Source organism: Neofelis nebulosa, chromosome 13, assembly GCF_028018385.1.
Source record: "Neofelis nebulosa isolate mNeoNeb1 chromosome 13, mNeoNeb1.pri, whole genome shotgun sequence".
In the NCBI taxonomy this organism is placed as follows: domain Eukaryota; kingdom Metazoa; phylum Chordata; class Mammalia; order Carnivora; family Felidae; genus Neofelis; species Neofelis nebulosa.
Window position 1 is genome coordinate 61,184,038 of NC_080794.1, and position 20,136 is coordinate 61,204,173.

At 49.5% G+C, this 20,136-nt stretch overlaps 2 protein-coding genes across 9 annotated transcripts in view; one reads left to right on the forward strand and one right to left on the reverse strand.

The window, feature by feature from the left end:
* The first annotated feature begins 37 nt into the window (after nt 1-37).
* Nucleotides 38-9,717, forward strand: ZDHHC16 (zinc finger DHHC-type palmitoyltransferase 16). 4 transcript variants are annotated; one of them, XM_058697363.1, is made up of 11 exons: nt 39-194; nt 4,330-4,577; nt 4,756-4,950; nt 5,100-5,188; nt 5,574-5,602; nt 6,178-6,311; nt 6,446-6,493; nt 7,349-7,434; nt 8,077-8,200; nt 8,402-8,472; nt 9,266-9,717. In XM_058697363.1, the coding sequence occupies exons 2-11, from the start codon at nt 4,335-4,337 to the stop codon at nt 9,378-9,380; spliced, it is 1,134 nt and encodes a 377-aa protein (XP_058553346.1). In that variant the 5' UTR covers nt 39-194; nt 4,330-4,334; the 3' UTR covers nt 9,381-9,717. The 4 variants fall into 4 exon arrangements, with proteins under 4 accessions (XP_058553348.1, XP_058553349.1, XP_058553346.1 ...); XM_058697365.1 differs by lacking the exon at nt 5,574-5,602 and having other exon boundaries at nt 38-194; nt 6,266-6,311; XM_058697364.1 differs by lacking the exon at nt 6,446-6,493.
* A 366-nt stretch (nt 9,718-10,083) lies between these two features.
* Nucleotides 10,084-20,136, reverse strand: part of MMS19 (MMS19 homolog, cytosolic iron-sulfur assembly component) — a 32,468-nt gene continuing 22,415 nt past the window's right edge. For 3 of the 5 annotated variants that reach the window (XM_058697346.1, XM_058697350.1, XM_058697349.1), the window contains 23 exons: nt 19,945-20,031; nt 19,427-19,501; nt 18,949-19,026; nt 18,278-18,416; nt 17,871-18,025; nt 17,541-17,619; nt 17,130-17,255; nt 16,854-16,935; nt 16,467-16,567; nt 16,213-16,362; nt 15,193-15,348; nt 14,251-14,350; nt 13,672-13,774; nt 13,466-13,534; nt 12,908-13,034; nt 12,300-12,400; nt 12,096-12,152; nt 11,767-11,953; nt 11,377-11,459; nt 11,084-11,248; nt 10,937-10,996; nt 10,549-10,649; nt 10,084-10,469 (listed from right to left, as the gene is read on the reverse strand). In XM_058697346.1, coding sequence (XP_058553329.1) covers nt 10,442-10,469; nt 10,549-10,649; nt 10,937-10,996; nt 11,084-11,248; nt 11,377-11,459; nt 11,767-11,953; nt 12,096-12,152; nt 12,300-12,400; nt 12,908-13,034; nt 13,466-13,534; nt 13,672-13,774; nt 14,251-14,350; nt 15,193-15,348; nt 16,213-16,362; nt 16,467-16,567; nt 16,854-16,935; nt 17,130-17,255; nt 17,541-17,619; nt 17,871-18,025; nt 18,278-18,416; nt 18,949-19,026; nt 19,427-19,501; nt 19,945-20,031 — 2,409 coding nt within the window. In that variant the 3' untranslated portion in view covers nt 10,084-10,441. The remainder of the gene's footprint in view (nt 10,470-10,548; nt 10,650-10,936; nt 10,997-11,083; nt 11,249-11,376; nt 11,460-11,766; nt 11,954-12,095; nt 12,153-12,299; nt 12,401-12,907; nt 13,035-13,465; nt 13,535-13,671; nt 13,775-14,250; nt 14,351-15,192; nt 15,349-16,212; nt 16,363-16,466; nt 16,568-16,853; nt 16,936-17,129; nt 17,256-17,540; nt 17,620-17,870; nt 18,026-18,277; nt 18,417-18,948; nt 19,027-19,426; nt 19,502-19,944; nt 20,032-20,136) is intronic. The other 2 variants (XM_058697348.1, XM_058697347.1) reach the window with 2 other exon arrangements.

Consider the following 20,136-nt stretch of genomic DNA (forward strand, 5'->3'; position numbering starts at 1 on the left):
CTTGCGCTTGCGCCTGTGGTCCAGGATGGGCTGGCGGCGGGTCCCAGTCTGCAGGCTGGTGCTGGGGTTGGCAGAGGATGGTTGGTTGGACTGAGTCGGGCCCGGCCGGGTTGCGGAGCTGGAGGGGGTGACAGTGAACGGCGGCGGAGGCTGCGGGGTTCCATTTGGTTGACTGGGGAGTCGGCAGGCGGCAGGTAAGAGCGGAGCCGCGGACTTTGCTCCCCAGTCTTGCCCTTTTTTCTAGGGTCGGGCCCTGTTCGGGGCCTTTTTGCGAGTCCGGGTTCCTGTTCTCTCCTTGCTCCGCCCAGAACGGCAGTGCCCTGCCTGGCGGAGTGCACCCTCCGGGCAGCTGTAAAGCGTGGAGCATGGAAGGAGGCCAACCCAACTTGCCCATTTCACAGATTTGGAAACTCAGATCCAGAGATAGGATTTAACTTGTTCAGGATCCTCGAAGATAGTTCAAGGTAGAGCCCAAACCGGAACCCAAGGTTTTTTTACTTCCAGTCTTTCGCACTTTGACCACGCCTCCCTCGTTCAGAAATAAAGACTTTTTGTGACTGCAGCTTCAGATCTTGCAGTCGGATCCTCGCAAACGGAGCTCAGGTCATGTGGGCCCATCCTTAACTTTTTCAAGCATATGTTAGTTCGGAACGAAAGTCTGCACATGAGTAGAATGCTACTCTTACTGATGATTGACAACTATTGCTTAAGACAGCAAACATCCTGAGAGCAGCATCTTTGTCCACTTGAGATTTGCTATGACTTTCATTTCAGTTTCCCTTGCCTTTTGGTTGCTTTGGAACCTAACCTGTGCAAACGCTCCAGCCCCCACCAATCCAGTTTCCCCTTGGAAAACAGATGGTGACTTAGAGCCTTGGAAAGAGGGGAGTGCTATGGCCTTCAATCCCCTCTAATCTGGTGCCAGAAGTCACTATGGTCTGTGGTTACTACTGAGGGATCAGAGTGCTAAGGGCTTGTGCTTGGGGTGGTAGTGAAGCTCTGCTTTGCTCTGTTTTCTCCCATGTTCACGCTCTTGCCACAACACACACAAAATCACAATTTTTTGAATTCTGCTGTGGTTCAATTTCCTGAGAAATGAGCTCTAGCTCTGTATGTTCAAGTGTGGCCCCATCACATATCTCTTCCCTGGCATCTCCATACCCCCTAAACCCCACTAGCTAAAATGAGCGGCAGGGGGTTGGCTTCAGACTCTTGACTCAAATCTGACCTGTAGCTCTACAGACTTTCAGTTCACATGTTTGGGTTCATTTCTGGTTGGATTTGTTTTATAAAATCCCTTTAAGCTCTTAAGTGCTGTGATTCTAATGGTTTCTATTGCTTTTTACTGATCATGAAGAATGATAGTAGCAGATACTTATTTACTGTTACCACATTGGCAGGAGTGCACTTGCTGCTGTTTGTAAGCACAGATAGACATCTCATCAACCTCACCATTTCTGCATCCTCCGTTCATTCAATAAGTACTTATTGAGTATTTCTGTGAGCCAGGTATTGTGCTAAGCATTTGTAACTATTTCATTTATACCTTAACCCAGTGTATATATAGAATCTTAAAGGATTAGAGCTGGACAGGACCTTAGCATTTAACTCTACCCTGTCACTGAATGGAAACACAAGGAAATTGAGTTCTAGCAGGGTTGGGTGATTTGCCCAAGGTCACAGAACTACTTAAGGGCAGAATTGAACCCTAAGTAATGATGTTATGGGATAGATGAGAGTTGGTAAGTCTAGTCCTTAAGGCAGGCATTTCCTATACAGTCAGGAATTCCAGAGGTGGTTGAGAACAATATGGGAGGTGGAGAATCTGAAAAGGAATGTTTCTTGTTTTTGGAGACAGGAGAGATGGCATATAATTCATTTTATTAAACGTGAGGAATGCATCTTATTTGCAAGTTATTGCTATAAAGAGTATTTTAGCAAATAGGAAACTTTCCATTAGCCACCATAAGGGAATGAACAATGGTGTGGACAGTCTACGTCACTTGGATTTGTTGTGAGGTGAAATTTTTGGCTCACTCTTACATTTGACTCTGGCTGTACACTATTTTGAAAAATCATGCTTCAAGGGGTGCCTGGGTGGCTTAGTTGGCTAAGTGTCCAACTCTTCTTTTTAAAAAGTTTTTATTGGGGCGCCTGGGTGGCGCAGTCGGTTAAGCGTCCGACTTCAGCCAGGTCACGATCTCGCGGTCCGTGAGTTCGAGCCCCGCGTCAGGCTCTGGGCTGATGGCTCGGAGGCTGGAGCCTGTTTCCGATTCTGTGTCTCCCTCTCTCTCTGCCCCTCCCCCGTTCATGCTCTGTCTCTCTCTGTCCCAAAAATAATAAATAAAAAACGTTGGGAAAAAAAAAAAAGTTTTTATTAACATTTATTCATTTTTGAGAGTGAGAGAGACACAGAGCGTGAGCAGGGAAGGGGCAGAGAGAGGGAGACACAGAATCTGAAGCAGGCTCCAGGCTCAGCTGTCGGCACAGAGCCCAATGCAGGGCTTGAACTCACGGGCTGTGAGATCATGACCTGAGTTGAAGTCGGACGCTTAACCGACTGAGTCACCCAGGTGCCCCGCTAAGCATCCAACTCTTGATTTCAGCTCAGGTCATAAGCTAAGCTCATGGTTCGTGAGTTTGAGCCCCATGTCAGTCTCTTTGCTGACTGTGTGGAGCCTGCTTGGGGATTCTGTCTCTCCCTCTCTCTGCCCCTCCCTCCTCAAAATAAATAAATTAAACTTAAAAGGAAAAAGAAAATTCATGCTTCAGGTCATATCATGGTGCTAAGAAACAGAACTCCAACTCGGGAAGTAGGAAGGCTGAGTTTTTACTTTCTCCCTTTCTACACTGCTCCTTAATTCTCTTAGCTCCTAGGAGGTGATGGGAATGGCCAGTTTCTTTATCCTGATGCAGAGAGTAGGTCCTTACTGAATCATCATCTCTCTTTCTCTGTTAGCCTTGTCTGCTGGATTCCTCTTTGCCTTAGGTCATTTACAGAACTTGTAGAAGGAGGTTACAAAGTGTTTTCTTTGAAAGGCCTCTTGTGATAAGCCAGTGTGCAAGGAGAGTACCTTGCTCCAGTTACTGAACGGAAACCATCCCTACAGTGGAGCAGCCTCCTCCAGTTTCTGTTGGGTTTTGAGCTGCCTTTTAAATAAGTCAGTGGAGTTGCTGAGGACACAGTAGCCCTAGGGGGAAATCAGATAATTTCTTTTCTGGTAAGGGCTTTAATCTGCAGAATTGATGACACTATCATCAACAGAATCCATGACTTCAGTTCTGGACATTACCTGGGCAGCTGACCTCCCATGGCTATTGGGTGAGGTAGAAATCACATAGAGGAGAAGAAGGCACTTGCAGAGCTCGGAAGGCTGGTTGGGTAGCTTGGGGCCAAGGGCAGCAGCTGCAGAGAAGACTTGTGAGTATCAAAGTAGAATTGGGCCAAGGAGACTCATCACTGAGAGGATAGGCTCTGCGGTCTCCATGAGCCACAGCAGGAAGGCCCCCCTCCCACTGCCAGTGTTTCTTGCCTGTGGTGTTATTCTGCCGTAAAAACTGACGTTTTCTTGGCTTTTGTATCCTTGGGGTGGGGCTGGGACTGGAATTGGAGACAGAGCATCTTATGTCATGCAGAGGGTAGCTGAGGTGTCCTGACAGAAGACAGGGACTCTCATGCTACCAGGTTGGGTCTGGTGGCCTGTAACATCAGCTCAGAAGAAGTAAGAAAGAGGAATATCTTTTGCTAAGACTCAGCACCAGGGAAGATCTAGATGTAGGATCAACATATGATGTACTCACTCCCCCATTGGCCATTCCTTGGTGAAGAGCAATTGTTAGGAGGTGGGTCATTGGTCTAGAGCAGGCGGGATACCCTGAGAATCCTCTGCTGTGGTGGCCGTGCCCACAGAGGCGTGGTGGCAGCTTTGTGCATGTCAGCTGTGCTCCACCTAATGGTCTGTCTACAAAGAGAACTCCAAAAAACCCCGCTTTGGCTTGGAGCTGCCTGCCTTTCCCTCAGCCTTTTACTGTGGGTGGCCCCTTACTCTAGGTGTGCATCATTTTGGATTTGGTGTGCGCCCAGTGGTGTAATGTAAGTAGGATTTCTGCACGCTCAGAACCTCCAGGCCCTACCCCATGTAATCTGGTTGGGGCATTGGCACCACCCATTCCCTTGAGAAGTGGAGTGACTTCCTATGTCTCACAGCTGGTGACTGGCCCAGCTGGGCCTTAGGTCTTTGCCTTTAAGCTGGTGCTCTGGACCGCCTCCCTGGTGGGGTAGGGAGGGACAGGACCAGAGTGGCTTCTCACAATGGTATGCTCTCCTAGGAGCCATGCGGGGCCAGCGGAGCCTGCTGCTGGGCCCCGCCCGCCTCTGCCTGCGCCTGCTTCTGCTCCTGGGCTACAGGCGCCGCTGCCCACCTCTGCTCCGGGGCCTGGTACAGCGCTGGCGCTATGGCAAGGTCTGCCTGCGCTCCCTGCTCTACAACTCCTTTGGTGGCAGTGACACCGCTGTCGATGCTGCCTTTGAGCCTATCTACTGGCTGGTGGACAACGTGATCCGTTGGTGTGGGGTGGTGAGTGATGCCCAGGGAGCAGGAAAAGGGACGTGTTGGGGTAGCAGAAGGACACGTGTCTGATGGACCCACACTGGGTTTGGGACCCATACCAGCCCCCTACCCCGGGGAAATTCCCGAGTCTACTCTTGGTGTTGGCAAACTCTCACTGCCTACCTGACCTCACTGGTGCTGGCAGGTGTTCGTGGTGTTGGTGATCGTGCTGACCAGCTCCATTGTGGCCATCGCCTACCTGTGTGTCCTGCCTCTCATCCTCCGAACATACTCAGTGCCACGGCTCTGCTGGCACTTCTTCTACAGCCACTGGAATCTGATCCTCATCGTCTTCCATTACTACCAGGCCATCACCACTCCACCTGGATACCCACCCCAGGTGGGTCCCCACAGGAGCATACCGGAAGGAGACAGCTGCAGGCTGCGAGAGCCAGTCCTAGGCGTGGGGGAGTGAGAGGGCCTTGGTATCTTTTAGGGTACCCAGCTTCGCTGCCACGGTTGTCACGATGCTTTTCTCCCTTTGCACAGGGTAGGAATGATATCGCAACGGTCTCCATCTGTAAGAAGTGTATTTACCCCAAGCCAGCCCGAACACACCACTGCAGCATCTGCAATAGGTGGGTCTTGGCTTTGCTTGCTGTGAACCCCAGCTTTGACCCTTTTGCTGAAGCCCTAGGGCAGAATGTAGGCCTGGAGTCCGAGAAGATGTTTATGAAGTCTTCTCACCAGGCAGTGCACCCTCATGTCATGACGCCTGGTCCTCAGAATGGTCCTGTGAGTTAGGTATTGTCATCGCTTGTGGAAACTGAGAGAGAGGAGCTAACCTTGTCCAAGCTACCAGTTCACGTAGCTAGTGAAACAGGGTTTAAAGCAAGGCCTGGCTGTCTTCAAAGTCTGTGCCCTTTCCACCTCAGCAGGATGCTGGTCCTTGTAGGAAAGGATTGGCACTGACATCTCGAGAACCTTGGCCACCGTAACAGAGCCTGTGTCCCTCCCTCACAGGTGTGTGCTGAAGATGGATCATCACTGCCGTATCCTTTTATTATCTCTTCTGCATGAGGCCTCCTTTAGCTCCAGCCACCTGCACTGGGCGAAGGGCCACAACCACGGCTTCTAGCATCCCTCAAAGAACACTGGGCTCATGAAAAGTTAGGAGAGGAGTGGTGGGGCTGGCCATCTCCGAGGGAAGCAGGAGGCTTACAGGTTCTATGGGACCATCTTGGAGCGAGGCATCTATTCTAACCACGTTAACGTTTGTGGGATGGAAAGAGATGTTTGGGCTTCAGGTTGTCCACTGGGCATGCCAGATAGAACCAACGGTCCCCTTCTGCTGTCCCAGACAGATGGCTGGTTGACACCAGCTAGGTTGAAGTGTTGGCAGATTCATTTTGCTTAAGGATTTCAGTTTTCATGATTTCCCGGTGGGCCTTGTGAGGGCTCTGAAAAGCTTTAACATCTGGAAATAGTCCCATATTTTCCTGCCTTCGGGAAATAGTTCTTGGTGACTGGAGGCCCTGTGCTTGGATGATGCCATCATGAAGCAAGAATGAACCAGAGAGACCTGAAGCTGTGTGTTTGATCTTGTCCTTAATCCTTCCCCCACCAGCCTGGCTAAACAACTGTGTAGGCCACTATAACCATCGGTACTTCTTCTCTTTCTGCTTTTTCATGACTCTGGGCTGTGTCTACTGCAGCTACGGAAGTTGGGACCTTTTCCGGGAAGCTTATGCTGCCATTGAGGTGAGCCCATAGCTAGGAGCAGGGCAGCTCAGTAGAATTTTGGGGTGCGGAATCTGTCCCTAAGGAGTGGGGCTGGTAGCACCCCTACCCTAGAGGCCTGAGTGTATAACCAGCACTGTTTTCCATCCCCTTAGAAAATGAAACAGCTCGACAAGAACAAACTACAGGCGGTTGCCAACCAGGTGGGCCGTCCCCACGCCACTGCCTCCTGCTGCTCAGGCCAGGGGGTAGAGTTGCTGAGGCAGCGGGGGCCCACCTGCTAGTGGAGTTGTAGAGGCTGGCTGAGGGGCCTCTTGAGACTGGATCCAGGGGTATTCTGGGAGGCTGTGGGCCATGGGCGGACTAAGTGGCCTGGGGACAAGCTGGAAGTCCCTGGCTTGTGATAGTTTTGGGCTCTCTATCCCATCATCACCTTCTTTGGGCTGAGCAGGGACTCTGCCTTGGAGACGGCCTGAGCAGCAAGGAGTCTGTGTTAGTCTGTGTAATGGGGTTCCAGGGGACAGGGACCAGGCTGGGCCAGTCTGATCACTCTTTGCTCCTGGTCTTTCGGCATCCATGCCAGGCCTTCCCCCAGGCCTGTGAGGACCCCTTATTTGGAGACGTCTTGGGCTCACGATTATACCACTTAACCTCTGCTGTCCTTTTAGTCCTTAGTGGAACTCAGTTTTCCTTGCTTGTTCTTGCATTCCGGGCCTGGGCCCAGCCCCCTCTTGAGGATCGCAGCCACACACTGAGGGAGTTCTAGCCGGGGAGCAGAGCGGCTTCCCCTGGAGCCCCATTTGTGTTGTCAAACCTGAAGGCCCAGGGTCAGCTCCTCCTATGCTTTGCCATCCTGTCCAGACCCGCTCTGCCCAGTGTTTGTCCACATGGTGATGCCTCCGGGCTTGGCCCACCCCTCTGGCTGCTGCCCTGACTCCTCTGTGGCTTAACTCCCTATTTTCTCATCCTGGGTTTGGGTCACTTCCCTGCCTGCAGGTGCTGGGGGCTGTGCTGGAGATCAACAGCAAATGAGCCACCTTGCTCTTCTCTTTTCCTAGACGTATCACCAGACTCCACCACCCACCTTCTCCTTCCGAGAAAGGGTGACTCACAAGAGTCTTGTCTACCTCTGGTTCCTGTGCAGGTATTTAACACTCATTTTTGATGGTTTAAATGGGGGACAGCTTCAGAAAAACCTTTTCCAGTGCCCATGTGTAGGCAGGGTCCCATGCCTGTGTCATCTGCTGCTGTTCTTAGTGTAACTTAGCTTGGCAAAGAGTCAGTGCTTCATTTTCTTCAGCCTTTTGGGGCAGGGAACACTAAGGATGCTAGCATGGAGTGTTATGTGCCAAGGTAAGTTAAACTGCTTCCAGGTAGGGCACTGCATTTTCCAGGTGAGGAAAACTGAAGAGGAGAGGTGAAGTGAGTTGCTGTGTGATACACAGTTGGGAACGGGAGAACTGTGATCTGAATTGCATGCTGCCCGTTCTAACCTGGCTGTTTTCACTACCCGCTGCAGTTTCCTAAGCACAGGTATTGTAAGGAGTATGGAACATTGTTATTAGTAACACAGACTTAATTTCCCCACCTTTCTTTCCACCTAATTTATTCTTAGCTCATGTTGATGCATTTTCATTGATGCTTTCTATAGATGTAGTGAAGTAAGAACTCACCTAGGATGTAGGCTGGGACTTCAGCAGAGAGGTCTCTAGCTGATCGTTATAGCTCAGTTCAATTTCATACCTACTTGTAACCTCCCCACCAACCTTGGCCCCTCTTTTCTTAGTTCTGTAGCACTTGCTTTGGGTGCCCTAACTGTATGGCATGCTGTTCTCATCAGTCGAGGGGAGACTAGTATCGAAAGGCACATCAACAAGAAGGAGAGACGTCGGCTGCAGGCCAAGGGCAGAGTGAGTAGGGGGCTTGGGGTGGAGGGTAACTGATCCCGCTGTCCTGAAAACAGAGGTCACAGTCTAGGGCCAACAAGGGCAGGCATCATAAAAGGTCAGAACTCACCTGGCTGAGCTTTAGCTAGCCAATTTAGGCTTGAAAATTAGGAGGGGGAGTGAATAAAAGAGGTTTGTAGAAACCTGTATTTCTCTTGGCTCTAGGTTTTCAGGAATCATTACAACTACGGCTGCTTGGATAACTGGAAGGTATTCCTGGGTGTGGACACAGGAAGGTAAAGTAGAACATCTAGACTAGTGCTGTCCAACAGAACTCTCTATGGTTAGAGAAAAAATGTTCTTTTCCTGTGCTGTGTAAGACGTTAGCCACCAGCCACATATGGTTGCTGAACACCTGAAATGTGGCTAATGCACCCGTAAATCGACATTTTATTTTTACTAGTTTAAATAGGCACGTGTGGCTAGTGGCTACCCTACAGGACAATACAAATCCAGACTCTGGGAGTAGAGATCATTGTTCATTTGAACCAAAGGGGCTAGGGGCCACAACTGCGGTATACGCGCACGAGGCTTTCAGATGACACAACAGAATCCTGAGAAAGCAATGAGTGGTCAGTAAGGGACCTCTAGGTAGGATATGGTGACCACCCATCTCCTCGCATTGGTATGGTAGTGTCTGGAGTTCAAACCAACAACGTGTGGGATTGCAGCAGTCTATTGTTAACAGAGGTCCTAAGACCAAAAAAATGAAGTTAGCTCCCTTAGCCCAAGAGATCAGGGTAAATCACTTTTCAGATTGCAACTCCAAGGCAGTAATAACTAGGTGACCAGAAGTACCTGCCTTCCCCCCTTTCCTGTCCTTATTACATTCCTGCCTGTCATTCCTTGCGGTGATCCCTTAGAGGTTTATTTTGAAACCTCTAAAGGCACCAAAGGGCACATTGGACACACTAGAACTTTGGTTACTGTTGGGGTTAATGCCAAAGTTGACTCCTTGCTGAGGAATGAGGATCAGGAAGGAAGACCAAGAACTCTTGGAACTCAGGGACATTCTATCTTCTCTTGTAGGCACTGGCTTACTCGGGTGCTGTTGCCTTCCAGTCACCTGCCCCATGGGAATGGAATGACTTGGGACCCCCCTCCCTGGGTGACTGCTCACTCAGCCTCTGTGATGGCAGTGTGAGCTGGATTGTGTCTGTCACAACCTGCGTGCCACTCTGCTTCCTGCATTGTCTCAAGGGCTTCCAAGGACAGCTTCTTGGAATCCTTGGGCAAAAAGAATCAGTGGGCCTGCCTTAGAGTACCATGCAGGGACAACCCAAGGACCAATCTGCTGGCCACTGCGGGAACCAGGCACGATGTGGAGAAATCCTAGGACCGATGTCCCTTTACTCAGCTCAGGCAAACTGAAGTTCCAGCCCCAGACTGGAGATTAGGCAGCTAGCAACCTTGCCGGGTGCTGACCCCGACCTCCTCCAGGTTCCAGCACTGGGGTTGGCCACCATCTCTTCCACGTACTGTCTGAGAAAACACCTGAATGGTAGAGTGGAGATCCTGGCTCCTCAACAGGGCAAAGACACCAGGCCTACTGCTGAGGTCACTGCCACTTCTCACATGCTGCTGAAGGTGAAAAATAAAGGTATTTGATTTTTAAAGATATATAGCTTTTCATTGCCTTTACTTTAGGGCGAGGAAGGGAAAAGTCAGGGTCAAGACCTAGTGAGTGGGTGTTCTGGTCATGCTTCCTATGCTCTACTTGGAGGGGTGGATACCCTGAAAATTCTTGGCCAGTCTCTGTCATTAGTGTTCCTACAGCTTATGCACTGGTGCTCTGGTTATGTGCCACTGAGGCATGAATGGGGAGGGGGAAACATCTGACAGCCCCATTACCAAAAGAAATCTTTATTTTCCAGCAGGTACACACACATCCATCATCTCTGGTCCTCAGGGCCACATTCGTGTGCATTCATTCACCCCTCAGCAGCATATCTCCCTTTTTCTGACAAATAAATGGAAGAGCCCTAAGACCAAGATCTTTCCTCAAACACAAGTAGTCTCACACTCAGTTACTTCACAAATCCATTAGAAGTCAGGATTCCTACGTTTCCTATACAGCCATGCAACAGAGGCCTGGGGAGAGGCAATCAGAGGCCAGTGGTCTCCCTGCCTTGGGCAACATGGCTTGATAGTTAGTAATTCCAGGTTAGATTGTCTGTCAGAACAGCGTAGGCCAGGACCGAGGGCTCAGCTGCCAGGGCTCCCCAGCAGAAACCTGTAGGCAAAAAGAAGGTTGGCGGCATCAGTGATGAGGCTCATTTCAATCCCATCTCATCCATGACTTGGAAACTCACCATTCTCCCCTGGCTGACACTGCCTCCTTGCGCACCAGTCTCTTCTTGTCATCTAGGGGCTTGGCTAAGGCTCGGATCACCTGTGGTTTATACGGCAGCAGCTGTGGAGTTAGAAGAACCACAGCCTTGTTCAGCCAAGGCAACCGAAAGGGCTGCGTCTCTGACTCAACAACCAACGTTCTTCCTATTCTCCTTTAGTGATTCCAGAGTGTGCTATGTGGCAGGATGGCCGTTCTACTATAGGTACATCCATGTCTGTGCGTACCTCGCAGTTTGCACCTCAATCACACAGCAGGGTGGTCAGTCCCATTTGACTAAGGCAAAAAAGGTGCTTGTCTGGCTCTTTTCAGAAGTGTCCAGGCCAGAAAGAGCCATCTCAGGTACTCACCACAGGGGTGGGCAGGCGAGTGAGAGCGTGCATGCACTGCAATGCGGCAATCCGGACAGCCTGGAACACAACCATAAGGGGCAGGGGTGAGGGGAGACCCGTGAAGGAGAGACGTAGGTGCCAAAGAGTTGCTGGGGCTCAACGCACCATGGAGGGACTAGAGCTGAGGTTCAGAAACTTGGTGACAAGGGTGTCAACGTGGAGACTCATGACCTGGGGTGCTTCCAGTAGAAGAGGCTGAAGGCAGCTGAGGGTGGAGAGCTGAACTACACAGTCGGAGCAAGACAGGGCCTCCAGCAGCAAGGAGAGCAGCTAAGGGGCCAGAAGAAAGGCAGTATGTGGTGAGCCTGCTACTCCTCCACCTCCCTGTCCCCCTGTTTCTAGCACCAGCTGGGGGCAGTGACTTAGTCCCCATTTGAGGCTCTGACTGCAGGGCTCACCGTAGGCAACTCTGGTAGGAGTACAGGCTTAGGCAGCCTATTAAGTACGTGAGACAGGCCCTTCAGGTAATTTGGCTTCACATCTGTAAAAACATGGAAAAGCTTAGGAAGAAACTGGTCTCAGACATATAGAGTTGAACATTCAACTCCAATCTCTGATGAAGCTGGGACATCAGCCGAGAAAGAGGTTCAAACAAACAAAAACCTCAAGCTAAGAAAAAGCAAGATTTATCAAAGGAAAAAAGTGGGACAAGATTCTGGAAGTTTAGCCTTTTAGGTACAGATCACACTGTAGCTCTAAAGAAGCACTCACGTCTTAAATTATTTTAGGGAATGTGACCTGAGTAAAGAAAAGGTGTGTATATTTAGGGCCTTTTAGACCCTTCTCACCTTGGGAAGCAGCATGGAAACCCTGGACCAAAGCAGGCACGTTATCTGTGAAGAACCGCTGGCGGAACATGATACGCACTTCAGCATGGCCAGCACGGGTCAACACGTCCGTGCAGTCAGACATGAGCAGAGAGAAGCCATCAGCTGCTGCTGGGCCTAGTTCTGGATCACCCAGGAGGCCCATGAGCTGGAGAAAAGAGGTGCATCAGGAGAGAAGAATGAATCTTCAATACCCATGAGGAGGATGGCAGTGGTTTCTGGGAGGAAAAGGATCAACAAGGAAGTTACTATTTAGGTCTTTGGCTCTCCTGGCTCCAGAAAAGACTTACCCGGTCTGTAAGGCATGAGCTGAGAGGATGATATCTAAGCACTAAGGCCTTTGTTACCTGTAATCAGAGAACAGTCTGACAGGGGCATGCATGACATTCAAACCCCAAAGCCTCAAGAAGCATGTTTAGGGTTCAAGGTCAAATGGAGAGACTTTTATTTAACCAGACAGAACTGTCTAACTAGAATCCATTCTGGGACCTTACCCAGAGAAGCAGTGTGAAGGCCTGACTACGATAGGGGCCAGGGCTCAGGCCAGCCTCCACTTTGTCCACTGCCAGCTGCAGGAATTCATCTAGCTGTTGCCCTAAAAATAAGAGAGGAAACACTGATGCAGAGGCTACAGATTTCTTCTTTACCAACAAATGATGTAAATCATTTAAATACAAAGCTCCCTGAGAGGCCATCAGAAAGGAACAGTATCATTCTGGCTGTGACTCTGCCCACTCAGCTCTAGGATGCTAGCATGAGAGGCTAGTATCTCATAACGCAGGGGTGCTGGTATTCGGAAAGAGCGGTCTGCTTCTAGTAAAAAATGATCTCTAAGAGCTCCCTGTAGGGAGTAGGGTGACAGACCTAGACAGAGCACTCTGCTTGAACCTTCTTATCTTCTTATGTCCTGTAATGCTTTGCCCAGCTCTGGTCTTGACTCTTGTCCCAAGGGCTGTCCCCTAGGAGGCCCTATTATATTATTAGCAGCTCCTTTTTTAAAGGGCAGGAGGACTGAGCTTCCAAGATTTCATCAGTAATTAATTCCAGGAGGCTCCCTACGCACCCCCCCCACCCCCTCCCCGCCCCAGCCTTATTTCAGTACCTGCAGGGAGCTTGTTGAGGAGTCCTGCAAAGCACTTGGCAGCAGCGGTGGAGGAGGAGGGGCAGCTGGGGCAGCAGCTCATCTCTACAAGCTCCCGCATGAGTTGGTTCAGTTGAGGGATTTCCACCTACATAAAACCTGACCATGTAACGCACGCAGAGAACACTTGAACTCCGAGAGATACGCAGTAGAAAGTGGCAGCAGGGGGGTGCGCCTGGGTGGCTCAGTCGGTTAAGCATCCGACTCTTGATTTCGGCTCAGGTCATGATCTCACGGTTCGTGGGATCGAGCCCCGCGTTGGGCTCTCTGCTGACAGTGTGGAGCCTGCTTGGAACTCTCTCTGCCTCTCTCTCTCTCTCAAAATAAATAAATAAACTTAAGGAGAAAAAAAAAGAAGAAGAAAAAGTGGCAGCAGGGGTCAAGATGGATGAGAGCTAAACTCTCCAGTGAGTAAAACAGAAGATCAGCTTAGCCTATGACAAATTTCTGCCCAGAAGTCACTTGGGATCTACCTCCCCTCCTCAGGGTTAAACTACGGTACTCCCCAAATGTACTCACATTTCGAGGCAAGGAGCAGACAAAGGCCATAAGCAATGCAACCAGCCGCCTCTGCCCTGAGGAGCCATCCTGTAAAGGGAGAAAAACCCTAGCAAGCCTGTCCTGCCAGCAAGAGGCTTTTCTGCCCCAAACCCATCCCAGATTAGCCCTAAAGATTTGAAGGAAAGTCCCAAGATTCTCCCCATTCTGGTCCATCAGACCCTCACCTGGAATGGCTGGAATCTGCAAGGGAAGCTGTTTTCAGGCAGAAAGGAGACGTTGCCATCCAAGAAAAGGGGCACAATGTGGGCAACACTCTGGGCAGCTAAGCTGGGGGTAGAGGACTAGGTATCACCAAGAAGCCAGGGTTCTGAAGTACCCTGGGTTCACATTAGAGTCACTGAGTCAATGGGCCCGAAGATGATCATTCATGCATCCAACAAATGCTAATTCAGCATATATTATGTGCCAAGAACCATTCCCATTTTAGGCCCTGATGATTTAGCAGTGAATCCGATTACATCCCTGTTCTGAAGCTTACAATCTGGTGAGAGAATGCAACATATATTTCAAAAATAGTCCACAGGTGATTCTTCTGCACATCTGTAGCTGAGAACCATTAGCCCGTGCCTCCCCTACCCCCTAATCCATGGTGCTAAAAAGCCACTTCCTCTTACTTTGCCAGCAAAACAACTCCCTCCACATTTGATTCTGGGTAAAAGATAGCTCAGGAGGCAGCTATCTGCTGCTTCTTCCTAAGACTGCTATCCTGCCTATGGTCAAGCCACATCAATGATTATACTCACTCAGGGCTCAAGTGGGTGGTGGCAGTGCCAATGACAGACACCATGGAGGCCAAGACCTCATCCTCCAACAGTACTTTTCTCAGAACTGAGTGCTCCTTCTCTGAAAAATACACACACACACACACACACACACACAATCACCAGGCCACGACTGTGGTTCAGATGATTAGATCCTGTCATCATCATGACTCTAGTTACAATGGCATCAGTTTTAAACCTGTCTCCTAGCGCTGCTGTGGCCCTGAGCGTGAGCACGGCACTAGAAACAGGAATGGTTAACATGGGCTACGGAGAGCTCTTGAGAACTTTGTGCAGTCCTCAGACTCGGCAACGTGGAAAATAAATCTCGTTGTTATGATCTTCTGAACTTCAGAAATAGTTATTTTAGTTTTTTCCAAAATTTAAAGATAACACCGATGTATTGTCAGGGGTCATTATTATTATAACAGCTACATACGTGGAGCTGCCATACATACATACTATGTACTCTGTTGCCAAGCACCACATGTTTTTTTTTTAATCCTTACTAACTACCCCGTGATACAGATTTTATGCTATTTCTTCCCCTTTTAAGCGAGGAAACAGGCTTACAAGGCTAAATATCTTCACTTAACAAGTGGTGGAGTTGAAGATGAAACCCAACCAGGTCAGCTTGATTCCAGAGCCCAATTCTACCTAATTACATAGCAATTATTGAGAAAAATAGGTGTGGATCCTGCTGAGTTTCGCTAACACGAGTAGATTTTGATTCTTGCCACTGGTCAGGTTGACATCCTTTGCTTGAAGTGAAATTTCACTTTGGAGACAAAGGATTCAAAAGAAGCCTCTGCTGGGACAAAATGTAATGTCAGTGGTAGCCTCCAAGTGGCAGTGCTGCTCACCAGTAGTGGAAGGCTGAAGCCCAGAGGAGGGACAGAGAAGGTGCAGGGTGGAGAAAGTTACCTGGCATGGAAGCCTGCACAGCCAGGGCGAGCAGGCAAGGTACAGCTGTCTGATGGAAATACCAGCAGCTCTCAAGGTCCCGCTGGCATTTTTCTGCCACCTGCTGGAGGCTCTGACAGACAGCAATAACTTCACTGGTTCCTGCAACCATATACCCTGTGTAGTAACAAAGTATTCTCTGTAAAGTTTTCTTGAAAGCACTTCCAGATCTTTCAGATACAGAATATGGGAAAAATAATCAAAGATGAGTGACTAAAGAGTCCAAGAGTGGCTGATAAAGAGCCAAGAAATGTCATTCTTTTGGCTGTTTCTTTTTACCTACTCAGATTTTGGAGCAGAACTGGCTGTGTCAGCTCTGCAACAGAAGCACTCATACGTATTTTCTCAGTTTTCACAACCCTAGAAGTATCATTTTCCCTATTTTATAGAGGAGGATGTGGAGGCTAAATAAAACCACCAGTGGCTTTCCAGGGTTATAGTAAGTGCAAAGTCAGGAGTCAAACTCCAGCCACACTCTGAGATGTATCAGGTGCTGGAACATCCATTGGATCTTCTGCAGGGCTGGGCACTGCAGAGCTGGGAGCTGAGGAAGTTATAGTGAGAGCCCTGGTGGGGCATGCACAGGCTCACAGTAGCAGTGACTGTTGTCACTTATGCCTTGAAACAGTGGTGTGTAGGAGTTACCTGGAAATCTTGTTTAAAGCAGATTCTAATCAGTAGGGCCTGAAATTCTGCACTTCAAACGAGTTCCCAGACAATGCCCAAGCTGCTGGTTGATGGACATTTTCAGTAACCATGGCCCTAGAGTGGTGCTTTTTCATTCTGATTTCGTATCAAATTCACTTGGGCACTCAATTACAGTTGTTCGAGTCCCATGCAGCAACATTTTTTAAAGGTTCCCATGTGATTCTACCGATGTATAGTCACCAAATGGAACCACTGCCTTAGAGACATCAACTCTGAATGTGCCTACGGTTCCCCATTCAGCCTAGCTCCTTGATGATTATTCCTGGTAGTTACCTTTATTCATCTGGCAGAGATGCTGTAGCAGCAGAGGCAGGGTCTCCTTGACAATACTGGGATGTGTTGATATAGCTGATAAGGCTTGTAGACAGCGCAGATGCCGGGAGCATTTGGCAGGCTCATCCCCTCTAGCCAAATCTAACTCCCCTGCAAGCAACCCAGGAGACAGGATTTCACTGTGTGATGGCATGCATGAAGGCCCCCAAACATCCCTGGGAAGTGGCGAGCCACTGAAGATTAGAGGCACATACCTCTGCCCAGCTCCTCAGCAAGCTTGGGCACTAGGTGGCTGCTGAAGGCTACAGGGTAGAGAGTGGCCAGGGCTCCCGATGCTTCCAGTGCTGCCACCCTGCTGGGGACACAAGGCAGATGAGCAATAGCTAAGCCCTGGCCCACTGTTCTCTTGCCTAGGCCAGCCATCGGGCAGATTCAGGGGCGTGGGCTGCCAAGCTTGCCTTGCTGAAGAGCAGGACTCAAGTATCTACACCACTAAGTTGGACAGGGCTTCGTAATGTCCCCCAAAAAAGAGAAGTCTGAAATCTCTGGCTCTGACTACCAAGCACAGGCCCACTCCCTTAGGGAGAGCCAAGGGTCAGAAGCAGAGAGCCCTGCGACAGCTTGCTGCTTTCAATTCTCACCAACTCTGGGAGTCCTCCTCCAGGAAGCTCAGTCTGTACAGGTGACCCACTGCCAGCTCCAAGTCCCCAGAAGAGAGAAGATCTGTGTTAAAAGGAAACACAAACCTCATCTTTCTTCCTCTGTAGCCACCAAAACCCTTCCAAAAGTCGTATTAGAAATCCCAAATCATCCAGACTTACAGTGAGAACCAGGGAATTAGGATTGCTCTTCTCTTAAGACAGAAAATAGCAAGGAAGGAACCAATACCCTTTCTTTTCTCTTTCTCCTAAGTGTACCTGGCTGGGCACCCAAGACTGTGAGTGTACGGATGCCAACAAGCTGAAGCTGGGCGCTGGGATCTGTCAGAGCCATGAACACCAGTGAGCACAGCTGGTCCTTGAAGCCATTCAGCGGCCTTTCATCTAGGACAGACGGAGTCCAGGTTAGAGAGAAGCCCTGACTCAGCAGTGATGCAAAGACAACTTGGGGCAAGATTCAAAGAGCTTAATCCATTGGGTGTCCAGGAAGTAGTCTAGGAAAAAATAAACAGGCCTCATCTGGTAAGTGTGCTCTGGTGTTACAACCTCAGAACAACAGGAATGCTGTTGTTCTAGAGTACCTCTCTGTAGCATTCCTTGCCTGCCATCCTTGATAGGAATACAGTGCTCAGCAGCCCCCAGAACACCACACCTGGAAGGTGACCTCACCCTTGTCTTCATAGCTCCATTTCTGGTGTAGCTTCAAGAAACCCAGGATCATTTCAAGGATTGTCCGCCGCTGGTTGCTCTGTAATGTTTTAAGGGGTACTGCGGTCAAGAATATTTTAAAAGATTTCAGTCCTGCTCCTCTGGAAGTGAGGAAAATTATCCTTTTATGTAAGAGTGTCAGAAAGAGTGAACAAGGGAACCAGAAGAAGCTGACGGGAGAAAAGCCCAAGATGTATTATGTGGGATAAGCTCAATGCTTAGCTCTCTCTCTCTGTGAAAGGGATCCTAGCAAGGGTCCCACCATTTCCTCAAAAGATTCCATTTCCTTACCTGACTGTGCTTGTGGAACTGTTCCAGCAGTAAAGGCAGTACGTTGCTGGTGATATGGTCACAGGCCCGAGCAGATGCACCTGCAGCTGCCTGCAACAGTTTGGCACTAGGCCACACCAGTTTCATGTCCGGTTCACACAGATGGTGCCTGCAGTCTAGAGGGGCAGCACATCACAGACCTGGGGAGTAGGCTGAATGCTGCCCGATTCCCCTGCAGTCCACAGGAGCTGGAGACTGAGACTTGGGACAGTTTGCTAGCAGTTACCACTCAAATTGTTTTCAAATCAAAGTACAGCTCCAGCACCCAAGTCACTGAACACGGGGGGCTACTCATGAAAGGTCACTGGCCTTAAGAAACTCCTTTCTATTGTACTCAACCCCTTTTCTGGCTGCCATGGTCCCATTACCCTGTAGAATGTTGCTAAGGAAGGAGTCAAGGAGGTCCTCGGCATCAGCCCTCAGCACAGAGCGAGACAAACACGCAGTCAGGGAGTGGAGGGCTGCCAGGCCATCTGCCTCCACCCGCTCACTTGCCGTCTGGAACACCTGTCAGGGAGGGATCCCATGGCTACTGAGGTGAGCCTGCACCAGGTGAGAGCCCACCCACCCACTGCCTATTTCCTTTGGGGAGTGGGGTTTGAGAACCTTTAGGGTACAGCCATAGAAATTAACCCTTCAAGTGAGTTTCTTCTCAATGGGTGTATTCTCACCAAGTCCTTGGTCCCACTAGAATTGATACACATACTTTTTGAGAAACAGGATACCAACTTTGAGCAGGGGCTGTTGGGATCCCCTTTCCCGAGTCTCTTCTTCTCCCATCTTATTCAGTATGGTGCCAGATGCACCATGACCTGTGCTCCTTACCATGGAAGGACAGGAAGTGGGCACTATGCAAAGGTGATCATGTGCCATCATCAAACAGCTGACCCTTTCCCTTGTCATTCAACCAGAAGTATGCCCACTTACTGGCTTGCTGAATAACCAGGCCAACAACAGGGAAAAGGACAGCCTGTGTTATTTCCCGTCACGTCCGGCAACTGGGAGTTAACAGTAGTGAGTTTATCTAATAAACACTCACCTCTCTGCGGATAGAAGCCCAAAGGCTGGGGAGGAAGTCTTTCAGTTCCTTCTGTCCGTACACAGCACAGCAAGCATTCTGCCAAGGAAAGCGCAGGCATCAGCTATCTACACAATCAGACTTCCGAGGACATGCAGGCACCTCAGTAGAATGGCACCTGAAGGAGCATGGCTCTCAGCAATAGAACCAGCAGGATTTCACAAAAGTCGTATCCAGGTCACAGAAAAATGGAAGTTCATCCCGACTGATGGAAAACAAGCATAGAGTTCAGCCTTTCCTCAGCTGCCACTCAGTTACTATGGGACCAGACAGTTATGTAGCTGGTGCGGGGGATTGCTTTAGGCCAACATATAAGCCCAGATTCTGGTTATCCCTCTCATGAAGGCCACTGGATTATGTTCCCTGGCTCTCTGCTATATTCATTAGCGCCCCTGAATTGTCTAGACAGCTGGACCCTGGGAAGAAAGAAACCACTCACCAGAGTCTGCAGAGAATCCAGCTTGGCACTCAGAATCTCAGAATCTACTTTCTCAATCAGCAGGGGCAGCAGGAACTGTGGGAGAGAAGGAAGAAGTGAAGTCTGAGATGGGTAGTGTTGTAGCAATGCCAAGGCCAACTATGTCTTTACTGCCACCAGTCCCCAGGGTAGGACCTACATCAGAGAATTACAGTTGAATCAGGAGTTGTGACTGTAAACCAACCTTCCTGCCAACCTGTGGCCAGACTCCCGATTAACCTGAAAAGTGGGCTAGTTGGCAACACTACAAGATTTCAAAAGAGAGCACCATATAGGGACTGGATTATTTTAAACAAAGAGATGGTAAAGTTTTCTACTCTGAAGGTCTGAAGATACTTGCCACACAAGCCTTAAGACATTTGCAGAAATGCCATACCCTAAAATGTATACTGGATCTTTCTTTTTCCCATACTCTTACTATTCTTTCTTCAGAGCCTTCTTTGGGCTGAGGCTACATACCTAACCTTGGCTAGACCCACCTCAGCAAATCGCGGTGTAGAAGCCAGCACAGCTCGAAGACTCAGGATGAGGTCTTCTCTCTGGATACCGTGGGGATCATTAGGTGGCTGGAAAAGGGAAAAGGGCCATGGGTTTGCATAGCTCTTCAGACCACCCTTGGACACAGGCTTCAACCTGGCAACCCTACAGAATAGGGTGGTATTTATACCCAA